Genomic DNA, 21,473 nt, shown 5'->3' with positions numbered 1-21,473 from the left:
TTACAAGCAGAAGGAGATTTCACTGACTTCTTCTGCGAGGAAGATTAGAAATTGCAAACAGAAATCTATAGAACAGTAAACAAAAAGCATACCTTAATAATACCATACTTGGAGTAATTTTAAGATTTCTTTTCAGAGTCAAGAAACTTCTTTTCATCATGTCCAACCACTGAGACAGATTATAGTTCTTGGTTCAACCCTTGCTCTAAAGGGCTCTGCATTCATCCTTGTTCCAAATGGCAAAGTATCTTTCTTGTAACAAAGAATGTGAGTGAAGTGGCAGGGGGGCAGTTGAGACTCTAAACATCTATCCTTAGACTAATACCTATGAAAGTGGCTAATGCCAAAAAATCCCCAAACATTGCTCTGGGCCCAAAAAACTAACTCAGTCACATAAAAAAACCCAAATATCGAATTACAGAGTAAAAGAAACATTACAATTTTTGGCTGGCATTTCTGCATAAATATAGGTTAAATACTTTTAGTTTCCTAGTGAAGTAAAAAATTGGTTATTACAAACTAAGCCTGTCATTTTTCCAGCTCTGTAAATTGCTTGATCAACATTTCCATCTCTTTTGTATGCAAACTTTAAAAAGCGAGCAAAACAAAACCTTACACTACTCATTATTTCTGCATTCCTAAAAATACCATCAACTGGGGCACCAATAAATACGAGAAAACACAGTGTGAATAATACTGGATTACCAGCAGTGTAGATGAGTCACCTGCCGTTTCCTGCATTGGATACACATGCACAGGATTCCTGTGGCCCACAGTCTTTTGACCAAATGAGCTTTGTTAAACTGAGAAAAGATGTGAAAGCCTAACACATTCTTTATTCCATATGTATGTTGACACACCATAAACTTACATCCTTGTTAATCTCCACAGGTTTCCAAAGATTTATTTAACCATTTTTTATTTTCCAAATGTGACGTACTTGGAATAATTATTTCTTGGCTTAAGATCCTGTGTAATCATCCATCTGCTCAGTAATGTCTAATACTCTAATCTCTCTTTTTTTTTCTGAGCTAATCATGGCCCCAGACAGCATGCACTCTCTCATTAGATGTCAGAGAGGATAAAGGTCTTAAGACTGGTTATAAAATTTGATGGTGTAATTAATACCTTTATTATTGGCTTTAAAACTTTCAGTGTGAGGCAATGTCCCAGCCTCTCCTCTGCTCAAGGAGATTGATATGCCTGCCTTTACAGTTGCTCTTCAGTTGCACCAGGATAATTAGGCCTGTTTTGTAGGGCAAGCTTGCTCTATGATAGACTTAGGTCCTACTCCATCCACCAATTCAGGGGGCAAAAGGAATACCTTGTAGTCTTCTCCCAGTTTGTACACTCAGATTTCCTCTGCCAACAAGGGTGAAAGAAGGGAAAGATATGTGCCTAAGTGTTGTCCCAACATGTAGCATGGCCTGGGCTTGGACTAGGCAATTTGGGAAGCAGCACTATGGCAGCAAATTCTGCAATGAAAACCTGAGGAAAGGCCTTGGCCCCAATCTGTTCAGGTGGCCAACCCCTAGAAAATAGTTGCACTCAGATGGAAGGATGAATGGTTGAAACTTGAGCCTGTAGGGAAGATGCAAATTATGTTACATCCTTGCTCTCACTGTCTTAAAATCTAAAGATTGTTGCAGCCTTTTTTGTTCCTTACTTTCCAGGGAAAAGAAATCCTAATAGGAGATTATTTGATGTGCATTTGCAAAAAAGATATGTAAACAAAGGGCTGACTCTTGCTTCCAAAGCAAAGATCCTGTCACCTCTACTGGAACAATATTTATAAAAGGACCACAGTATCCAGATGCTCTCTTAGAGTGATCTTCTCATCGGATTTTCAACATCCAAAAGGAAAGTGTACAAAAAAACCCATGGGTTATGGCAGAATGCTCAAACACATTAAGAATTACCAGTGTCCGAGCAGTCTTCAAAACCTTCTCAATTCAAATTGAATCTAGATCAATAGCTTTTGAAATATATTGAAAAAAGTGCTTTGATACACTTTGTAAACCTTAATGGGGTTCCACACAAAGAAGTAGCATTAAAATTGACAGAAAAGATCAATGTGTTTGATATCTCATATGGTATGGACTGAGAAAATGTGTAGATAATAGCCAAATTACACAAGCAAATTCAACAGCAAATTATATTGACATTGACTCAAATTTAGTATTTAAAAATAATCTGAATTACAAGGGATTGTTTTAACACAACTTCTCTGTAAAATTATAGCAAATCCTACAAAAGTTGGAGTGTTCCTTAGTATGCTCCCAGGAGAGAGAAAGGCAGGCAGTGAGTGACAAAGGCAGAGGCAAGAAGGTGTTTCAAGAATGTAGCAGCTTCAATACTGAGAGAGAATGAAAGAGAACTTAAAGGCAATGAGCCAGGTTACCTACCTCAGAGCAATTTTCCATTCTGCTGGGAGATGTGCTGGTAGCTAGTCCTGGAAAAACTTTTCAGTAAATCAATGATACACAAAAATTCATTTTAAGACACCCAACACCATCAGTGAGTGCAGCTGATTAAGTTTTGCTTGAAAAAGAAAAAAGGTGAAAGGCGTCAATGTTGGTTCATTTCAGTCCCGTTAGATCTCAGTTGTTCAGGACAGAGCTACAAGGGTACAAGGAATGAGACATTCAGATCTAAAGCACTGAAATCCCTAGATCCCCTGAATCATCAGGCAGTTATTTGGTATGCTATGTTTTACAGCATTTTTTTAAGCATTCAACCCTTGCTTTAGAAATAAATTTTATTGCCTGAACATTTGCCATTGAAACATTTATAGAAAAATGGAAATTGTAATTGCAAAGCAACTACAGTTTTTATATTGTTAGGAAATTAAACATCAGGTTTCCAAGTTTTGAGCAAATAAAGTCAGTTTTGAATGAAAATAAAGTTCTACTGAACTGAAATTTTCTCACAAAAATCTGCTTAGACCAGAAGGTAATTTTATTGAAAAAAACTTTTTCCCCCAAATGATAATGTTTCAGACCTTATTTGTTGTATGTATTTTTAGAATGTGTTATGTATCACTAGATAACATTTGCAGACTGTTCCAGTTGCCGAGGTAACTATGTTATTTTAATGATCAGCAGAGAGGATCATTATGTAAAACATTATGTTAATTTCAAACACAGAAAACTGATGTCTTGCTGTTACCTTGAAGCTGCACCTTTTTTTTATTTTTTTCCCTTAAAGTGCATTTTTCCATGAAAATTAATGGTATAGCTAAGTGCTTGAGTATCCTTTTCAGAGTGATTCAGGTTGGCTTTGAAGGAAAAAAAGACAAAAAATTACACCTGACAGTCAACTAATGGCAGATGAAAAAATCCAAACCACCGTATATTTTTACAGGAAGAGTATAGGAAAAAAATTTCCATGTATTTTTAATAAACATGGATAGTGTGCAGGAATTCTAGGAAAGCACATCTATAATTTCATTTTTACCTTTGAAATATATTATTATTTAGTTAAGGAAAGAAAATTATAAAGCATATTTGAGTTCTGTTTATGATAAAGTGCGTGTATTTTCCATGATACAGAACATCTGATGAAGATATTAAAAACATGACAATAAATTTTTGCTGCTTTTATTAGATTATGTATCTATAAGATTACTAGACTATACCAACAGTACAAATATCACGCATTTACAATTCTACTGCAATCACAAATGTTCTTTCTGAGTCTGCAGAGAAAACCTTGCAGATGTTAGTAGTTCATGGTGCATTTCTGTTCTCAACCCTGCTTTCTCCATTAAAAAAAACCTAAAATTATCCAAACTATGTCTCACATAAATTCTAGAGTTCATGATGACAATTGCTGCTGTAGCACTCCAGCCTCGCAATGGCAAATTGTCTCAGGCTACCAAACGTAACTCAATTTTGTCACCAGAATCTTCTTTCACCTCTTCTCTGAAGTTCTGCCTGCAGATTGTGTTAAATTATGAACGCTTCATTCTCCAGGTGGAACTGGATGCTTTTATGTATCAGAATATGAGATGCTCAAGACATCTGAGAGCTCCTATATCCTCCTGACACTTCATCATAATCACCTGATCCATTTTAGAGCCAGTGAACTCTTCTGACAATACTCAAAGTGCATTTTGATGGAGTCTATATTTATACGGACTGTGCCTCTTCATTCCATGGAGCTTACTTGAATCCTTTCCCAAGGATTTCCTCTGCAGGCAAAGCTCTGACTTCAAAAGGTGGTAGCTCTTTTTCAGATTCTTTAGCCATAATTACACCTAATACACTTCTCTTCTCTTTCAACCTCACTACCCCGACATGCTCGTTTGGCATGCTGAGGTTTGCCAACTTGTACACATCCCAATGACGATTGCAAGTGGAAAATGTAAGAATGGGAAAGAAACCTCAAGAAATTGTATTAAGTCAGCTAGATACTGTAAAAAGAACATATGATGATCAGCTGGGAATAAGCCATCTTTTAGGTAATAGGATTAGGAATTTATTTCCCCCTTCTAACAGCTTATGCCTCACTTGTCCACTATGGACGAACCAAATGCTTTATCCTGAAAAGCTTTGCTTTCATCTCTAGCATGGTGAAAATAGTGGGCTAAATTTTTAGTCCTCCAAATTATTTAAAATTTTCTGATGGATAGCTTTCTGCTAGAAAGTGCTGATTACTCAAAAATCTAAAATTCCTTTTTGTAAAAATCTTCTGACAGAATATAATCAAAACATGTGTTACCCTCTTGACTGCTAAAATACACTGGAACGTGATGCAAAAAAATTTAAGTCAAAAAATGGAATAAAGTGAAGAAATACTAAAACAAAACTCCTGAAGTTAATGTTTCATTTCAAACATTTTGGAAAGTCTTTTTATAAATTGTAAAACAGACTTTTTAGAATTTTTTTTCATGGAAAGTTGAAATTCTTGCAGGGGAAAAAAGGGAAAAAAATTAATATCTGAGAGGAATTTTTAGGCTAGCAAGATGATTTAAACATTTTAGGGAACAAACAGTTTGAATTTTAATAGAATTTTTAAGCTACATCATACTGCTGATCTTTCTGAAAGAAAAAAATGTTATATGGATAAATGCAAGCATGGAATTAGCAAGTAAGTATTACTTAAGGAACACAAATGAGAGATAACCAATATTTATTATGTACAAAACAAATAAGCCAACTGTGCTAACACTGCTAGAGATGAAACACTACCTCTACTCTACTTTGCAGAAAATGGTGTGGAAAGCAGCACAGAGGATGAGAACAAGCTAGAAAGTGAAGGGCAAACATTTTGTTGCTCTGATTGACATGAGCTGAGAAATACAGGAAGTACAGAAAGAATTTATGGAGCGTAAAATAATGGCATTGATGAAACAACAAACTTGAGGATGTGGGCTATAAAAACATATATACAATGAGACAAAAACATCCAAGTTGCATATTTACCCACTGCTAAAAAAACCCCCAAACCTATTTTAACTATCTAAATCATCTCCTATATTTGTACAGAATCTGTAATCTGTCTGATTCATTAAACCCCCCAAAACTAAATAAACTTTTCTCACAAATCTGATGCTGTCTAGAATGCATAGACAGAAGGGATTAGAAACTACAGGAAACCACAAACTGAGTTAAAATTCCTACTCTCTATGGGGATTTTCAAGCAGTTCTTTCTAGAAAAACTGAAATGAAATTAACTGTAGCCAGCTTACTTCTAGAGATGTACATATATATAGATAAAATACAGTAAATATGTGTATATATATTTTCATATAAATACATATATATGAATCCATAATAGCTGATCAATTTATAATCAATATAAGATTATATTGTCAATAATAGCTTATTATAATAGTTTACAGAAGTTTAATAGCTTAAGCTTATAATTTATAGCAAACATTTAAATTGTGTCTTTGTGGCACTAAGCTTACTTTTAAGCTGCCCACAGACCCCAAATACCTCCTGGTGGGCTGGAAACATTTCAGGTACTGTGGGTTATCTTTGTTTATAAGTTTCAGTAGTTTGAATGTTATCTACAGAGTGAAATCCTTCATTAGAGTGAGTCATTAAGTATATTAGGGAGGCTTTTGATGCCATGGGTATTGAAACTAATGATGATGAAGTTGAATGCCTGTGGGTAAGAATTCAGGGGAAGGCAGACAAGGCTGACATCCTACTGGGAGGCTGTTATTGTCCACACAACCAAGAAGAGGAGATGGACAACTTATTCTCTAAGCAGCTGGAGAATATTTCGGGATCACCAGCCGTTGTTCTTGTAGGTGACTTCAACCTGCCAGACATCTGCTGGGAATGTAATGCAGCAGAAAAGAGACCGTCCAGGGAGTTCTTAGTGTGTGGAGGACAGCTTTTTGTCACAGCTGGTGGGTGAGCCCACCAGGGGAGGGACTGTTAGACCTGTTGTTTGCAAATAGAGATGGGCTGGTGGGTGTGTGGTGGTTGGAGGCCACTTGGGGCATAGTCATCATGAAATCATAGAGTTCTCGATATTTGGTGAAATCAGGAGGAACACTAATAAGACTTTTACACTGGACTTGTGGAGGGCAGACTTTGGCTGTTTAGGAGACTTATTCAGAGAGTTCCTTGGGAAGCAGCCCTTAAAAACAAGAGAGCTCAGGAAAGGTGGCCGTGCTTTAAAACAGATCTTGAGGGCACAGGAACAGACTGTCCCTGTGTGCCAAAAGGCAAGTTGACACGGTAAACGTCCAGCCTGGATGGGCAAGGAGGTTTTAAAGGAACTTAGGAATCAAAAGAGGATGGGTCATCTTTGAAAGAAGGTCAGGTGTCTCAGGAAGTATTTAAGGGTGTTGCTAGGGCATGTAGGAAAAAAAATAGGGAGGCCAAGGCTCAGTTTGAACTTAATTTGGCAACTTCTATAGAGGATAATAAAAATGCTTAAAATGTTTTTACAAATATATGAATGGTAAAAGGAAAAGTAAGACCAACCTTTGTTCTCTACTGGATGCAGGAAGGAACTTAGTAACTGCAGATGAGGAGAAGGCAGAAGTGCTCAATGCCTTCTTTGTCTCAGTCTTTAGTGGGAAGACGGCTTGTCCTCAGGACAACTGTCCTCCTGGGCTGGTAAATGGTGTCAGGGAGCAGAATGGTCCCCCTGTTATCCCGGAGGAGGCAGTCAGAGAACTGCTGAGACTCTTGGATGTTCATGAATCTATGGGACCAGGTGGGATCCATCCTAGGGTGATGAGGGAGCTGGCAGATGAGCTTGCAAAGCAACTCTCCATCATTTACCAAGAGTCCTGGCTCACTGGGGAGTTTCCAGATGACTGGAAGCTGGCCAATGTGACACCCATTCACAAAAAGGATGGGAAGGAGGATCCTGGTAATTATAGATCAGTTAACCTGACCTCAGTACCTGGTAAAGTAATGGAGCAGTTTATACTGAGTGTCATCACACAGCACACACAGGATGGCCAGGGGATCAGACCCAGCCAGCATGGCTTTAGGAGGGGTAGGTGATGTTTGACCAACCTGATCTCCTTTTATGACCAGTGACCTGCCTGGTGGATGTGGGAAGGGCTGTGGATGTTGTCTGTTTGGACTTCAGCAAGGCCTTTGACATTGTCTCCCTCAGCATTCCCTGGAAAAGCTGCAGCCCAGGCTTGGGCAGGAGCACTCTGTGCTGGGTTAGGAACTGGCTGGATGGCTGGGCCCAGAGAGTGGTGGTGAATGGTGCTGCACCCAGCTGGTGGCCAGGCACCAGTGGTGTCCCTCAGGGGTCTGTGCTGGGGCCAGAGCTGTTCAATATCTTTATTGATGACATGGATGAGGGAATTGAGTCCTTCATTAGTAAATTTGCAGATGACACTAAGCTGGGAGCGTGTGTTGATCTGTTGGAAGGTAGGAGGGCTCTGCAGAAAGACCTGGAACTGTTGGGTGGATGGGTGGAATCCAATGGGATGAAGTTTAATAGGTCCAAGTGCTGAGTGCTGCATTTTGGCCACAATAACCCCGTGCAGTGTCACAGGCTGGGGATGGTGTGGCTGGACAGTGCCCAGGCAGAAAGGGACCTGGGGCTGCTGGTGACAGCAGCTGAGCATGAGCCAGCAGTGTGCCCTGGGGGCCAAGAAGGCCAATGGCCCCTGGCCTGGATCAGGAATGTTGTGGCCAGCAGGAGCAGGGAGGTCATTCTCCCCCTGTACTGGGCACTGGTGAGGCCACACCTGGAGTGCTGTGTCCAGTTCTGGGCCCTCAGTTTGGGAAGGACGTTGAGACCCTTGAGCACATCCAGAGGAGACAACAAGGCTGGTGAGGGGCTGGGAACACAAACCCTGTGAGGAACGGCTGAGGGAGCTGGGGTTGTTTACTCTGGAGAAAAGGAGACTCAGAGGTGACCTCATCACTCTCTACAACTCCCTGAAAGGTGGCTGTAGGCAGGTGGGGTCGGTCTCTTTCTCCAGGCAGGAACTGACAGAACGAGAGGACATGGTCTTAAGCTGTGCCAAGGGAAATAGAGCTTGGATATTAGGAAAAAGTTTTTAGGGAAAGGGTACTTTCCCTAAAAAGTACCCTTTGTACTGGAATGGTCTGGCCAGGGAAGTGGTGGAGTCACCATCCCTGGATGTGTTTAAAAAAAGATTGGATGTGGCACTCAGTGCCATGGTTTAGTTGAGGTGTTAGGGCTGGGTTGGACTTGATCTTGGATGTCTCTTCCAAACTAGGGATTGCGTAATTCAATCAAGCATTTTGAGTCAGAAAATATGAAATGCAGTTTGGTGTGCAAGCTTTCTTCATAGAAGGTAATGTGTGTGTGCATTATGAATGTCTTTGAATTACACTTAACAAATACAACGTTTTCAAGAGTCTTGTCTTGTTCAGTGCTCACGGTGGATGCACAAGAAGTGGAGAATAAGGCTGAAGAGATACTCTTAATTTGCAGTGAACCAGAAATTAAGTAATTAATAATCATATATTTGAATACATGGGTCTACTATTCTAATCACTTGTTCTGTTCTCATTTTTTCATTCTCTTCACAGCAATAAAGACCCCAGAATTTTCTCCATAACCCAAATCAAACAGATATAAAAATTACTTATATGTGGTTTATATGAGGAAGTCATCCACTGTAAAGATGAAATTTCAAGAGATCCAAGATCCAGTAGAGCTTTATATATCGACGTTTCAGTACCCTGATGGTAAGCCAATGATGTTTTATTGCTCCCAGCCTGAATTTGGCTGCCCTCTGCTTCAGTCCTTTTGGTCCTTACTGGTAGATTAAAGAAGTATGACAAATCCTCCCGAGTAAAAGCTAACACGCCATAATCAAACCACTTCTCCTCTCCCGAGCTCTGCCGAGATGAATGGAGCGCAGAGATCAGGAGGTTTCGTACGGCGACGCAGGTTCTCCAGTCTAACCATGACCTTCCTCGCCCCTCGTTTAACTCTCCCGCCCTGAGCAGCGTTTGAGAGAGGCAGCGGCTATCCCCTCCCTCGGGGCACCCGCGCCGCACCTCCCTTTCCCTCTGCCCCTGTCCGACGCCAGCGAGGTGTCCCCGCCGCCGGCGGGCGCTGAGCGGAGCGGAGGCAGCGGCCGGCACTCCCCTCGCTCCCCTGCCAGGATGCGCTGCGGTCGCGGCCCAGCCGCCGCTCGGTGCCCGGCCCGCCGCAGGAGCACTGCCCGGGGACGGGCGGCCGCAGGAGGGGGAGGTCGGGCGGGTCCGCGGGGAGCCCCGGCCCCGCCTCTGCCCGGGCGGGGCGGCGGTGGCCGAGCGTCCGCGGCGGCGGAGCGGGCAGGGCAGGGCAGGGCCGGGCAGGGCCGGGCAGGGCTGGGCAGGGCCGGGCCGGGCAGGGCAGGGCCGGGCAGGGCCGGGCCGGGCCGGGCAGGGCAGGGCCGAGGGGCGAAGCCGCTGCCGCCCGAGGGGCCGAGAGCGGTGAAGCAGCAGCGAGGAGCCGCTGGCGGAGGAGTGCCCGGGTAGCGGCTCCCTTGTCATCGCGTGTCCCTCCCGTCCCCGAGGCAGCGGCGGGGAAGGCGACCCGGGAAGATGGTGACCGTGGTGACGAAGCTGGTGCACTACCTGCACCTGAGGTAAGGGCGGGCGAGCGCGGCCGCGGCGCTGCTCCTCCGGCCGGGCGCGACACCCAGGAGGGACCCGCGGTGCGGTGCGGGTGGCAGTGGCAGTGGCGGGGCTGTCACGGCGGCCGGGAGCCTGTCCTGGCCCGGCCGAGCGCTCCCGCCCCGCTCCGCTCCCCTCCGCCTCCGGCTCCTGGCAGCCGCTCCCCTCCGCGCCTCCAGCGGCTCCGCGGGACAGCAAGGCGCGTTTGTGGAAAAACGCCTAAAGTCTGAAAAGTCGGTGTCCCTACAGTATCGTGTAGTGTAATTACAGTAGCATGGATTAGACAAATTGGCATATTTAGCCTTTTTTCTTATTTTTATTTTATTTTCTTCTTATTTTTTTTTTAATACGGCTTCTGTCAGGATGCATTACTAAGCGGTTTTTTCCCAGCATCATCTATTCTAATGAGAATTTAGCCGGCAAAATAAACATTTGTGCACTGAGTGGAGGAAAAGCAAAAAAGTGTGCACTTTTGGTGATGTTCCACTTGTGTTTTGTTGAATCACTGTTTCTCCCCTGTGTATGAACACTCATCAAAAGAGTTGATTGAAAACTTAAATAACACGTATCAAGAATTGCAAACAGAAATTTAATTTCTGAACGTAATGATATTTTAGTGTAGCATTTTCACATAAGGCTGCTCCAAGAGTTGATTTCATTATCTAATTCTTTTTCAAGCTAGCCATAGGAATGAGTAGAAAAAAGGGCAATCAATTGCACTGTAACTTTTTATTGGTATGGTTTAAGACTTGATTCCTGGAATACTTGCAGCCTGTAGATATTTTTTAAATACTATTGAAATAACAATACCTTGAAATTGCGTGAGAGAAATATGTAACATCACCAGTTTTACCTGTTTTTTTTTTTTTTTTCTCACTGATTTAACTGCTACAATTATTAAACTTATTCTGTAAGTCTGACCAAAATCACAGCTCTAATTTTATAAATGTATGTGGTTTTATACCGTGTTACTTTGCTGGCAAATAGAGAAGGAAGTCAAGAAGGAAAAACCCCTGCCAATTCCTTACTCCTGCCTCTCTTCTGTTGTTCTCCTCTAATAGTTGTCATTTGTTTAGAGTATTCCTGCTGGTTTTGAACCAGAGCTTCATGGTTCTATTTGCTTTATTAACATCAGACTAAAAATAAAAAAAATCTCAGCCTCAAACACTTTATAATATAAAGGGAATTAGGCGACAGCAATTAGTGCAGACAGCTGAATGAATGCAGCAAAGTGAAAAAGTTATGTTCCTTACCCAGTGACAGCCTGATCACTGTCAAGTATTTTGTAGATAACATGAGAAAAGATGCAAAAAGGCTGACAAGTTCAATAAACTTTAAGGATGCTCTTTTCACACTGGATGAGCTTCAAGGCATTGAGAAGGAGTGAAAAGCATACCTGAAAATTTGATAAATGCCTGGTCAGTGCCCTAGCTGAAGGCAGAGTTAGAGTAGTTTAGTACTGGGTGAAAGAAGTCAATAAAATTAGGGAACGTGTTAAGAAGTCAATTAATTTTCTTTTATATGAGAAGTAGGGCTGTTGGAGATATGGCTGAAAAGGGATGCAGTAAACACAACATTTGAAAAACTGAAGGCTATTAGTCCTAAATGAACATGAGTAAGGATAAATTTCCATTGGTCAGTGCTAAACAAGAGCATAGATACTTCACTGAGTATTACTGGAGTGGTAAATAGTGGCAGTATCTGACACGATATAAATTAGCAAAAGGTGTTCCCTAAAACCAGCACCCATCAGCAGGACAGGGAAGATTTGCATGTTTGGTCATCTTTACTGAGTCTGTAGTGAGTGTGGACTGATTTTAGCAAGATCATATCATACTTTTTTTCCCATTTATGTCACAAAATCATGATAGATAGGGGATGGATGTTTCAGTCAATATCAGTCAGACATAAAAAACTATTATTAGGTATTACCAGGTGCTTATTATTTGCCTCCTTTAGTAAGTGACCAGCAATATAAAAATGAATCCAGAAAACAGTAATGTAGAAATGAGTGTATAGATATGAAATTGTCTGACATATTCTTGAAATACTATGATTCCTGGTTAAATAATTTTAGTAGGTTTCTGGATACCACACCATAATATTTATTTTACGATTCATGAGAATGGAAGTATGAAACCAATGAAAACCAATTAACAGCAAGGAACCCAAAAAAATTAGCTGTCAGACTGAGTTAAGAATAGTTAGGTAGCTGCTCTGATGGCAAAAATGCTTCTCGTCAGCATTATGTCTTTTTCTCACCCTAGGCAGAAATGCTAAGGGTAAGTTGTAACTCCTGTATTCTGTGTAAATTCTTAATCATTGAGTCCCAGTCCATGAATTTAATTTTAAGGTTCTGCCACAGTTAAGTGAATAACTACTATGCTAATATATATTAAGAAAAAATATTTAAATATTAAAAATTGTACTTCATAAATTTCTAAGAAAAGAATTTGTGACAAGATTAGACTATGGCAGTAAAATAGTACACTGGGCTGCCCAAAGAATTACTATAATCAGATCCTTATAGAACAGTAACTATGCCCTTAATTCAGGTCTTACTGTGAAGTAGATAATTTATTCAAATCACTTTAGGACTTGCACAGTCAGCAGAAATGTGGACATCATAGGAACCTATCTTTGAATTTGACCCCTTGCAAAGCACAGGATCCTAAAGCTGCAGGAATAATACTAGAACCTTGGGCGCTACCCAACTGCTCCAAAAAGTCCCCTTTTGAAAATCAGAAGTAAATACACTGAAATGCAATGCTCATGATGCTAGAAGAAACCATGTAGCAGTTCTTGGTATCTTATACTTACTTCAGTTAATTACCTTTCACAGAGCATGGTTCTGTACCATTTAAACCCCATTCTGCTGAGTCATAAACTTCTGATTAGTTTCAGTCAGGCAAAAAGCAGGCTCACTGAATGGGAATGGATCAGCCAAGAAATTAATTGTAAAAATACTAAATTAGGTTCTCAGCAAGGTGAGATGCTTTCATATAAATATACTTAATGTAATTATCTCTGTATAAGTAAAGATTGTGCATCAAGTGAGAGCAAAGGAGTGTACAAAAAAAAGAAATGAGCAACGATTCTTGAGAACAACAAACAAAGGAGATGGCAGCAGATAGAGCAGTTTGCAATGACAACACCAGGCAACACAAGCAAACTGAAGACAAAGATGCAGACTTATGAATGTAAGACATTCATGAGGAGAGTGAACATTCGATGCTACCAAGGAGATTTCCACAGTAAATTGTATTGCAGAAATTCAAACTGAAGCATGGCTGGTGTAGCTCATTTTAGGAAATGCAAATTCTTAAGGTACGCATGCAGAAAAGTGCAATCCCAGGTTTGAAATGCTATTTTGGAAGTTCAGGTTTTTTTATCAATTATTAGTTTTCACAACCTGTCTCTGAAAGTGGTCACATGAAATACAATAGGATTTTTAGCTGAAGCAGCAACTAATAAGACTATTTTGGAGCTGTCATGAGATTCCTGCTTTTTTATATGAAATACTTATATCTTTAAAAAGTTTTCCAGTAAATCAAAAAAACTTCTCCTGACACTGTCAGTTATATCTTACTTCATCCCTCTGATTCCAATACCTTTACACTCACCAAAAGCTCTCACATAGGTTGTGCAGCGTTGGAATGTGGGTGAACTTAACAAAAATGCATGGTTTGGGTCTGCATGCTTTAAGATGTGGCTGAATCCTGCCTGAGCAATGTTTCTAACTGGCCTGGCACATTTTTCCTAATGGAGCTTCAGTTCAAGAAGTTTGGACACTGTAGTGATGCTACTCCAACACCTCAGCGGTGCATGGTTATTTTGAGGAAGGAGCACCTTTCCTTATCCTCCCTCCTGAGAGGATGAAGAAGGAGAGGAAGGAACACCTCATACTTAGAGGTCCAGCAGAGGTTGAAGCTGTTGTTACAAAAACACAGAGTCTGGACCTCTTTGTTCAGCATCCCTGGCTACCATCCTAGGGCAAAGGGTTTCCCTGTGAATTTTTTTCAGAAGTTTCATGTTTCTCTTAGAGCATCCCAGGGAACTGTGATGATTTTTGGGCTTGATACTACTGTGGCCATCTCTGATGGTCAAGTAAAGGGCACAGGGTTCTGCTGAGTGCTGCAGGTGAGGTCAGAGCACAGGTATTATTTTATGGCTCCTTATGCTCTTGCAGTAGCATACAAATGGTCTGCAGGGACTTTTGGCCGGTCTTTTATTCTTACCAGCCCCTCCTCTCCCATAAAGCTTAAAACAGTTTTCATATGGGGACACACAGTCCTGAAGTAATGCTGTTGACTTCTGAAGTTCTTGAATTCCTTTTCTTTTAGAAGCTTAATGTCTCCTTAATTTTTTTTTTTTTTTAGTATCTAATGTAGCCACGCTCTATTCCTTATACCCTGGCGTAGGAACAAAAGACATAAAGATGCCAGGTTGAAAAGGACTTTCTGTCTCTCTGAGTGCTACCTTGTGGCTTGTAAAAAAGCTACTGTGTTTAATCCACTTCATGAGCATACTGAGCTTTTTAAAAGATTAGGCTGTTTGTCCTTCTTGATGGGTGTGCTGGAACCATGCTCCTCTGGAAATTTAGAAACTAATTTCTAATTTTCTACCTACAGTTGCCAGTGGAAAGTTTCTACATATTTCTTTGTATTGACATAGTCCGTGAAAAGAGATTGATTTTCCCACGCAAGATATATATGTTCATGAGTACTCACAAACAGGAATTTTATTATTGCTTCTTAGCTGCTCATGCTGAGTTGATTCTGCTCTTTTCCATGTAGCTGTCCACATTTGGCCACATCTTTCTCAATTATGACTGATTGGAAGTGACATTACAATTTTACTTAATGAATGCCTGTGATAGTAAGTCTCCTATCTAGCCTGATATAGCTAGATGTAGACAGAACCACTCATACCTTTTTATTGCTGTACAACACTATGTTTGGTGTTTGCCTTAGGACAAATTAGTATCTGTCATTTCCAAGTGATGAGCCCCCTGGCTTATGGCATAAAATGTAGTTATTAAGTCTATTAAATTCATGCAGTTGTGTATGATTTTTTATTTTTTCAGTCCTTTCATTAATCACTTTTTTCTGTATAATATCCGGGACTTCCTTTAAATTGATATCCTTAATTCTATAATATCAGTAAATTTCACATTCTTCTTTCTGTGCCAAAGTTGTGAATGAAAATATCAAATAATAAGAACATTAGAAGGGAAACCAGAGAAATTTTAATAGAAAGATTCCCCCAATTTATTGGTTTGTTTTTCAGTGTAATGTATTGCTGTCTTTTTTTCAGATAAGCCTTTCCCTTGTTTACAACTTGCACTGTTCCCACTCTCCTGTTTGTTTAGCTCTGTATGTAGTTATAATCCTTATGTGTTCCAGTATCAAATGCAATACTGAAGGCCATATAGGGTAGGTCTCCTGCAGCCCCAACTCCTTAATGTAAGTTATTTTATTATTAAAATCTCTATTTACCTTGGTAAAGGTAAAGAATGCTTTGTATTTTATCCCAGTTCTCCATTTACTTCCACATCTCAAAATATGCTTTTCTTTGAAGCTCTTAAAGAAAGACTTGCACACTGTCAAGCTCAGAGTAACAGGTGTAAAGTTGCCAGTTTTTCAGTTTTTCTCTTTCTGAGTTGTATTTGTTGTGTTATGTTGACATTCTCTGGTAATATGCCTTCACTTGAACTGATAGATTATTGTAATCACTTACTATTGAATTCTTAGGGAAATTATTTCAATATCTGGGACAGATTACTATCTGTTCTGCCTGTCTTAATTTTACCAAACCTTAAAAACTTTGCTTCTTGCTTAAATACAAGGTAGTATTATCCACAGATTTTCTGGACTAGTCTGTCAGATTTTCAGGCTTTTGCCTGTCATTACCGTGACAGAATATTGAGTCAGGAAGTTTTGGGATGGCCATGCCAACATTATCTTTGACTTCATTCTAACTGTGCAGCAACTTCATTGCCATTAAATTTCTCGTTTTCTCTGTACTGTCAATAATAATTTAGTTTATATTGTTAGGTCTCAAGGCCTGTGAACTGTCAGGAGCCTGCTTGACATTTGGCAATTTTTACTTTATCCCTACATATCTGACTTTTAAGATAGAATTTTCTTGCCATCTCCTGCTGTTCCTCCCTTGTGAGAGCTCTCAGGACTTCTGAACAATGAACCAATATGATTTTGCAGGAAGCTATTTATTGTTTACATGATACACTTATTTATTTATTCTAAAACTACTGTTCACATGAACACTCATCTTTTTATTGGTGCCCTTATCTTGTCCATGTGCTCTGCATGCACTCCTCAGGGAGCAGGACTGCTTACAGTCCAGGTGTTCAACGGTCCTCTGTTATCTGGCTCTTGTTTTCTTGCTTTTCAGCTTCTTTTTTCTTATTTTTAGAACAGCATATGTCTCAGCAACCTTGAGAAATTCCAGAGGATCTGATAAGAAACTCTACAGACAGTTTGGCTGGTGCATATTATGGCCCAAGCTGTTCAGATGCATTGTTCCACTCCCTCCCCACTTCTTTCTTGTAGGCTTTTTGCTCATACTTTATACCGTGTTTAGATAAATCCATTTCTTTTCTCAACTGAAGATGCTGCACGCTTGTCAGTGATCTTTATGGAGCTCCCAACCCTTTTCCTTCAGAAGATACTGAATATTTGAGAAACCCGTGGTGGGGCTGTGGAACAGTGAACTCAAGGTGTTTAGGCTTGGGAATAATCTGTGTATAAGCCTGAACTGTTATTTTTATTTAAAACTGACATGCAAAGAAAAAAGCATGCAGTCGGCAAAATGCTATTAGTAACTACATGCTATTTAAAGTTGTCAGTTCAGCTCATTTTGACTAAAAAGGATTACTAAATGATTGTATTTCCAGCTCTGCAAAGAAGACACACTCTTCCATCAGCACTTTTGGCTCAAGAAAAAGATATTTGTTCATCAGTGCTTTGAAATGGCTTAAACCACTTTCTGACCAATCTATGATAAATCACAAAAGATTTCTCAGAGTGAATTAAGAGCTTCAACCCAGAAGTTTTCCCTCAAGTTAATTTAATTAGATCTTTGACTAGAGGCCATCACTGATGTTTTGTTATAATTTATCAGAGCCCCAGGAACATGCCCAGGGACACTCATCATTTCAGCTTCTCACCAGGCTTGCCAGTTGCAATAGAAAGGAAGAGAGACACTTGTACTGTTTGGAGGCAGAAGGTGACCTTTGGCACCAAGGAGAAGGATGGTTGGCAGATATTTCCCAGACAGTATCTACTGTCTTTGATGCTACCTGTCAAACCAGGCATGGCCTTGTCTGGGTAGCCCATGTGGTGGCTGTTCCACTGGAAAGGAGATGGCTGCAGTGACTGTGAGCTTGTTTTCCTCATTCTCTTAGGGAGTACAACAGTACTTGTGGCATACACATACCCCTTCATTCCCTCTCTCTTCCTCCTCAGATGCTTATTTCCTTCAGTTCTTCCTGACATATCATCTTGGCAAAACTGACTGCAGTAAGGATTGAAAAGCCTAATATTACCTTTCTTTTTTTTTTTTCCTTTGTTTTTTCTTTTTTTCTCCTGCAAGAGTGATCAATAGAATCAATGGATACTTGATTTCTATCATGTAGTAAGTATAATTTTTATCAGCCTCATTCCTCCATTGTACTTTCAAAACTTCCTTCATAATCTCTTGATTAAAAAAAGAAGTCAGTGTAGCCATCAAAGTCCATCAGCTTGGAGGGAAGTGTTGCATCACTTCAATAATTTTTCTTTCTGTACCACAAAGATCAAATGAGAAACAGTGCTGTATAAAGTAAGATTTGAGATGTCAGAAATGTAAAGAACAGTGAAAATTAATAGAAAGTCAACTCAAGAAAATAATATAGACAAGCACATTTTACTTACTAGAAGCCAGCAACCCAGAAAGAGCTTTTAGGCAGTATGCGTCTCAGTGAGATGCAGAAATTTAATTGGGACATTCTGTGGACTTAAGCAATGATGTGGCAAGAACTTGGTGACTCGGAGAAAAAACAGGATATAGTTGCAGTTGTAAAAAATGTTCTTCCTAGGGAGCATAGTAACAAATAGTGATAACAAAGAAATGCATGCCAATACCATTAAAAATGTCCATGTAGATTGAAAAGCAGAATAAAAGAAAAAGCAAAAAAAGGGCCAAGAATGACATTTGGAGGCAAACTCAACACAAAGATATCCAGCAGAAATGAAGTAGTGATAGGCATTCAATAAAGTTAATGTTTTTAAGAACAGAAATGCTAATACTTCATGTACACTGAAAAATAAGCTTGAAGTCAAGAAAACAATCATCAACTAAAAATTCTGTTTATTTCTTACTTGCATCAAATCTGGACAAAGTTTTTTTTCTTATTGTATTTGATTCTGCTCTCAGAGCTGGCATGTCTGTAGCTAGTGAAGTGGTGAATATCCTCATACTCGTGACAAGGACATGCATTGACATCGTGGACTTTATCACAATTTCTGAGATAAAATCAAATGGCCTAGGGATTTACACAAACTAATGAGAGCCAGACCTACATTCTCTTGTTTACAGATATCTTTACCTTCATTTCCTTTCTGCAGAATTGACATTTCCTCTAGCAATAATGAGAGAATCCCTCCCCTTCTCTACAAGTGGAAACCAACCCCCATAGTCCAATCTATAATGCTGTCCAATTTTTAAGGTTTTCTCCAAACCCCAGGTTTGGGGACACTACAGCAAAGGATGGGTGCAAGAAGAGAACTGATCTATCATGTATTTTTCCTGTAGGAAATTTTAGTTCTGTGAAAAGAATTATAGTCCTCTCTTTTCTTCCCAGCAGAGAAACATATGGCCTTGCATTTGGTGGCCAGCACTAGCAACAGATTAACATCTCCCATAAATGCTACATTTTGCTATTATGACAGTAAATGCTATTAGACCTGGGCATAATGAGACAAGAGATTTCATAACCACAGAAAAGCACATATTCTCTACAAATTAGGGACATGGTATTGATTTATAATTACATATATAAGACAGAATGGTTTATATCTCCAGTAATCTTTAAAGGCTACCATCTGTCTCTAGACAAACTTAAGAAGGAAACTTAATTTGGATAAAAACCTGCTTGGATAGTTAATTCAGTTAAGGGATCAATTTCTAATAAAATTGAAGGATTGGGCTGTGTGATAATCCTTTGAACTACCTGCAGCAGCAAATTCATCCTCAGCTTTTCTTCCCCACAGTGCCACACTGGCTCTCAGCTTTCTGGTAAGTCTGGAAAAGGTGATTTACCCAGTAAGGTAAATAAAAACTGACTGAAACAAAATTGAAAGAATTCTAAAACTACTGTTGTTGTAATATTAATAAAAGCAGTAAAACTCATCAAAACATAGATGATAATAAAAGAATATTGAAATATGTAGTAGTGATATAATGTAAGTAGATGTTTCCAAGATTCTTTTAGAAATAAGAACTACGAATGCATGCTCATGTACCTGTACTTGCTAGAAATGGGATCAACAAAGGCCTTCAATGTTATTGGACAGACAGATATGAAATGAGACAGAACAGAAGTATTTAAGTAAATATCACTTTGAAATGTCTTAGTTGTTTCCATGCAATGAGCTGCTTGGTATTTACTGACTCCCCCTGCACTCTGTGCCCTTAGCAACTTCCCTTGAACCTCTCACGCAGCAGAGTATAAGGTCCAGATCAATTTGATAAATAGGAAATCATAATTTGCTCTTTATGATAGATTTAAGTGCGGTAAGGGATGTTATGTTTTCTTCCAAGGTGTCTTTACAGCTAACATAGAGACACCGTTTTAATGTTCTGGGCTCGATGGTGTTGGCAATTTAATGCTTTACATCGGATTTGTAAATCCTTCATGACATTTTTATTAAAGGAAATATGACTTCATCTACTACACTGCTAACAACAGCATTTAGTTTCCCTAGGTAAGTGAGAAGTTCAGGCCAGTGTCAGAGCTTAGCTACATTAGCCATTTGTGGTAAAAGAAAAGCCTCTATTAATGCTTATGCACTAGGATTAAGATGACTTGAATGCTGTAATCCTTCCTGTTCGACTATTGGCATCATGCTGCCATCTGACAACAGCTATTTCCTTCTTAATCTGACAGAAAAAAATGTTGGTAGATTGTTGCTTGCACCATTAAAATCTCAGTTGTTCCATTTTATGTTTTAGTAAATATGAACAGTGTTTCATAATAAAACCCTCTTTATGTATCCATGTGTTACATAAAGCAGAGTCTTGTTTACTTTTGTCCTCTGCTTTAGTAAGTACCTGAAGAGCTGACAGACATTGTTCTGCACCAGCATTTTATTTTTAGTTCTGTAGTTAGGAAGAGTGGGATCCAAAACTTGTCATGAGGAAAAAACCCGGGCATTTGGGGCACATAAGAAAAATGAGTAAGCACTGCATGTCATGGAACTTTGTAATCACCACTCTTGGCAGAAGGCCAAACATGGAGTTCATAGAACCTTTTGAGGCTACTGGAGCTGGAGGGTCCTGCCTTGGAACTGGATATCAGGCTGACATCTCTGCATTTCCTGACAGATGCTACTTTCAAGATAGCACAAATACATTTGCCTCTTCTATTCCTTGAGCTTCAAATTGTGGGGGTACTTAGGTAGATCTTGGAGTTCCAAAACTCATCCATGAGAGTCTGGTTTGAACACTGTTGGATCACAGTCCCATTATAGGTGCTGGTTTAACTGACAGCTACTGGTATGCCCACATATATTGAATACATTTGGTATTGGACATAAAAGTTTGCTAAATGACAAAGTATTCCTTTGACAGCAGAAGACTGAGGATTTGTATTTTTCTTTTTTTAAACACAAAAATCTCCTTCTGAGTTGGTGATGCACAGAATAGTGACCACTGCTGGCTGTGAAGCTGGAGAATTTAAAGATCCTGTCCTTTATGTGTGTTTTCTGAGTTTAGCTTGGGAACACAATGGAATTCAGACATGGATAAAGAGGAGGAAAAAAAGAGTTGCATTAAAAATCAGGCAAATAATTCTGTACGTTTCAAAATTATAAACTTTATTATAATTTCAGATTAAATCCTTTGAATAGAAAACACAGATGTCAATATTTACAAGAACAATGGAAGCTACAGAAGGCAGCTGATTTGTACCCACTGTTACCCATCACTGTGTGTAGGTGTGCTGTAAATCAACTCAGGGGTACAAATATCTTTAATACACAGGAAAAGGGGAAAGGATTGTGTGAGTGTCAGATTAGGAACTGTTTTGCTCTGATCCAGACAATTATAGCAAACAATTCTAATTATTGATGGCAGAAATACTCAAAGTCATGTCAGAATTTCCAGCAGCAGAAATCTCAG

At 39.7% G+C, this 21,473-nt stretch overlaps 1 protein-coding gene across 1 annotated transcript in view; it reads left to right on the top strand.

Moving 5' to 3' along the window:
• The first annotated feature begins 9,807 nt into the window (after window positions 1-9,807).
• The window catches only part of ARHGAP18 (Rho GTPase activating protein 18), a 96,814-nt gene continuing 85,148 nt past the window's right edge, over window positions 9,808-21,473 (top strand). Inside the window, exon 1 of the mRNA XM_086877044.1 lies at window positions 9,808-10,045. Within this exon, the coding sequence (XP_086733170.1) occupies window positions 10,002-10,045 (44 nt within the window). The 5' untranslated portion in view covers window positions 9,808-10,001. The remainder of the gene's footprint in view (window positions 10,046-21,473) is intronic.

Source organism: Cyanistes caeruleus, chromosome 2 (genome assembly GCF_971803275.1).
Source record: "Cyanistes caeruleus chromosome 2, bCyaCae1.hap1.1, whole genome shotgun sequence".
In the NCBI taxonomy this organism is placed as follows: Eukaryota; Metazoa; Chordata; class Aves; order Passeriformes; family Paridae; genus Cyanistes; species Cyanistes caeruleus.
This window is presented reverse-complemented; position numbering and strand designations above follow the sequence as displayed.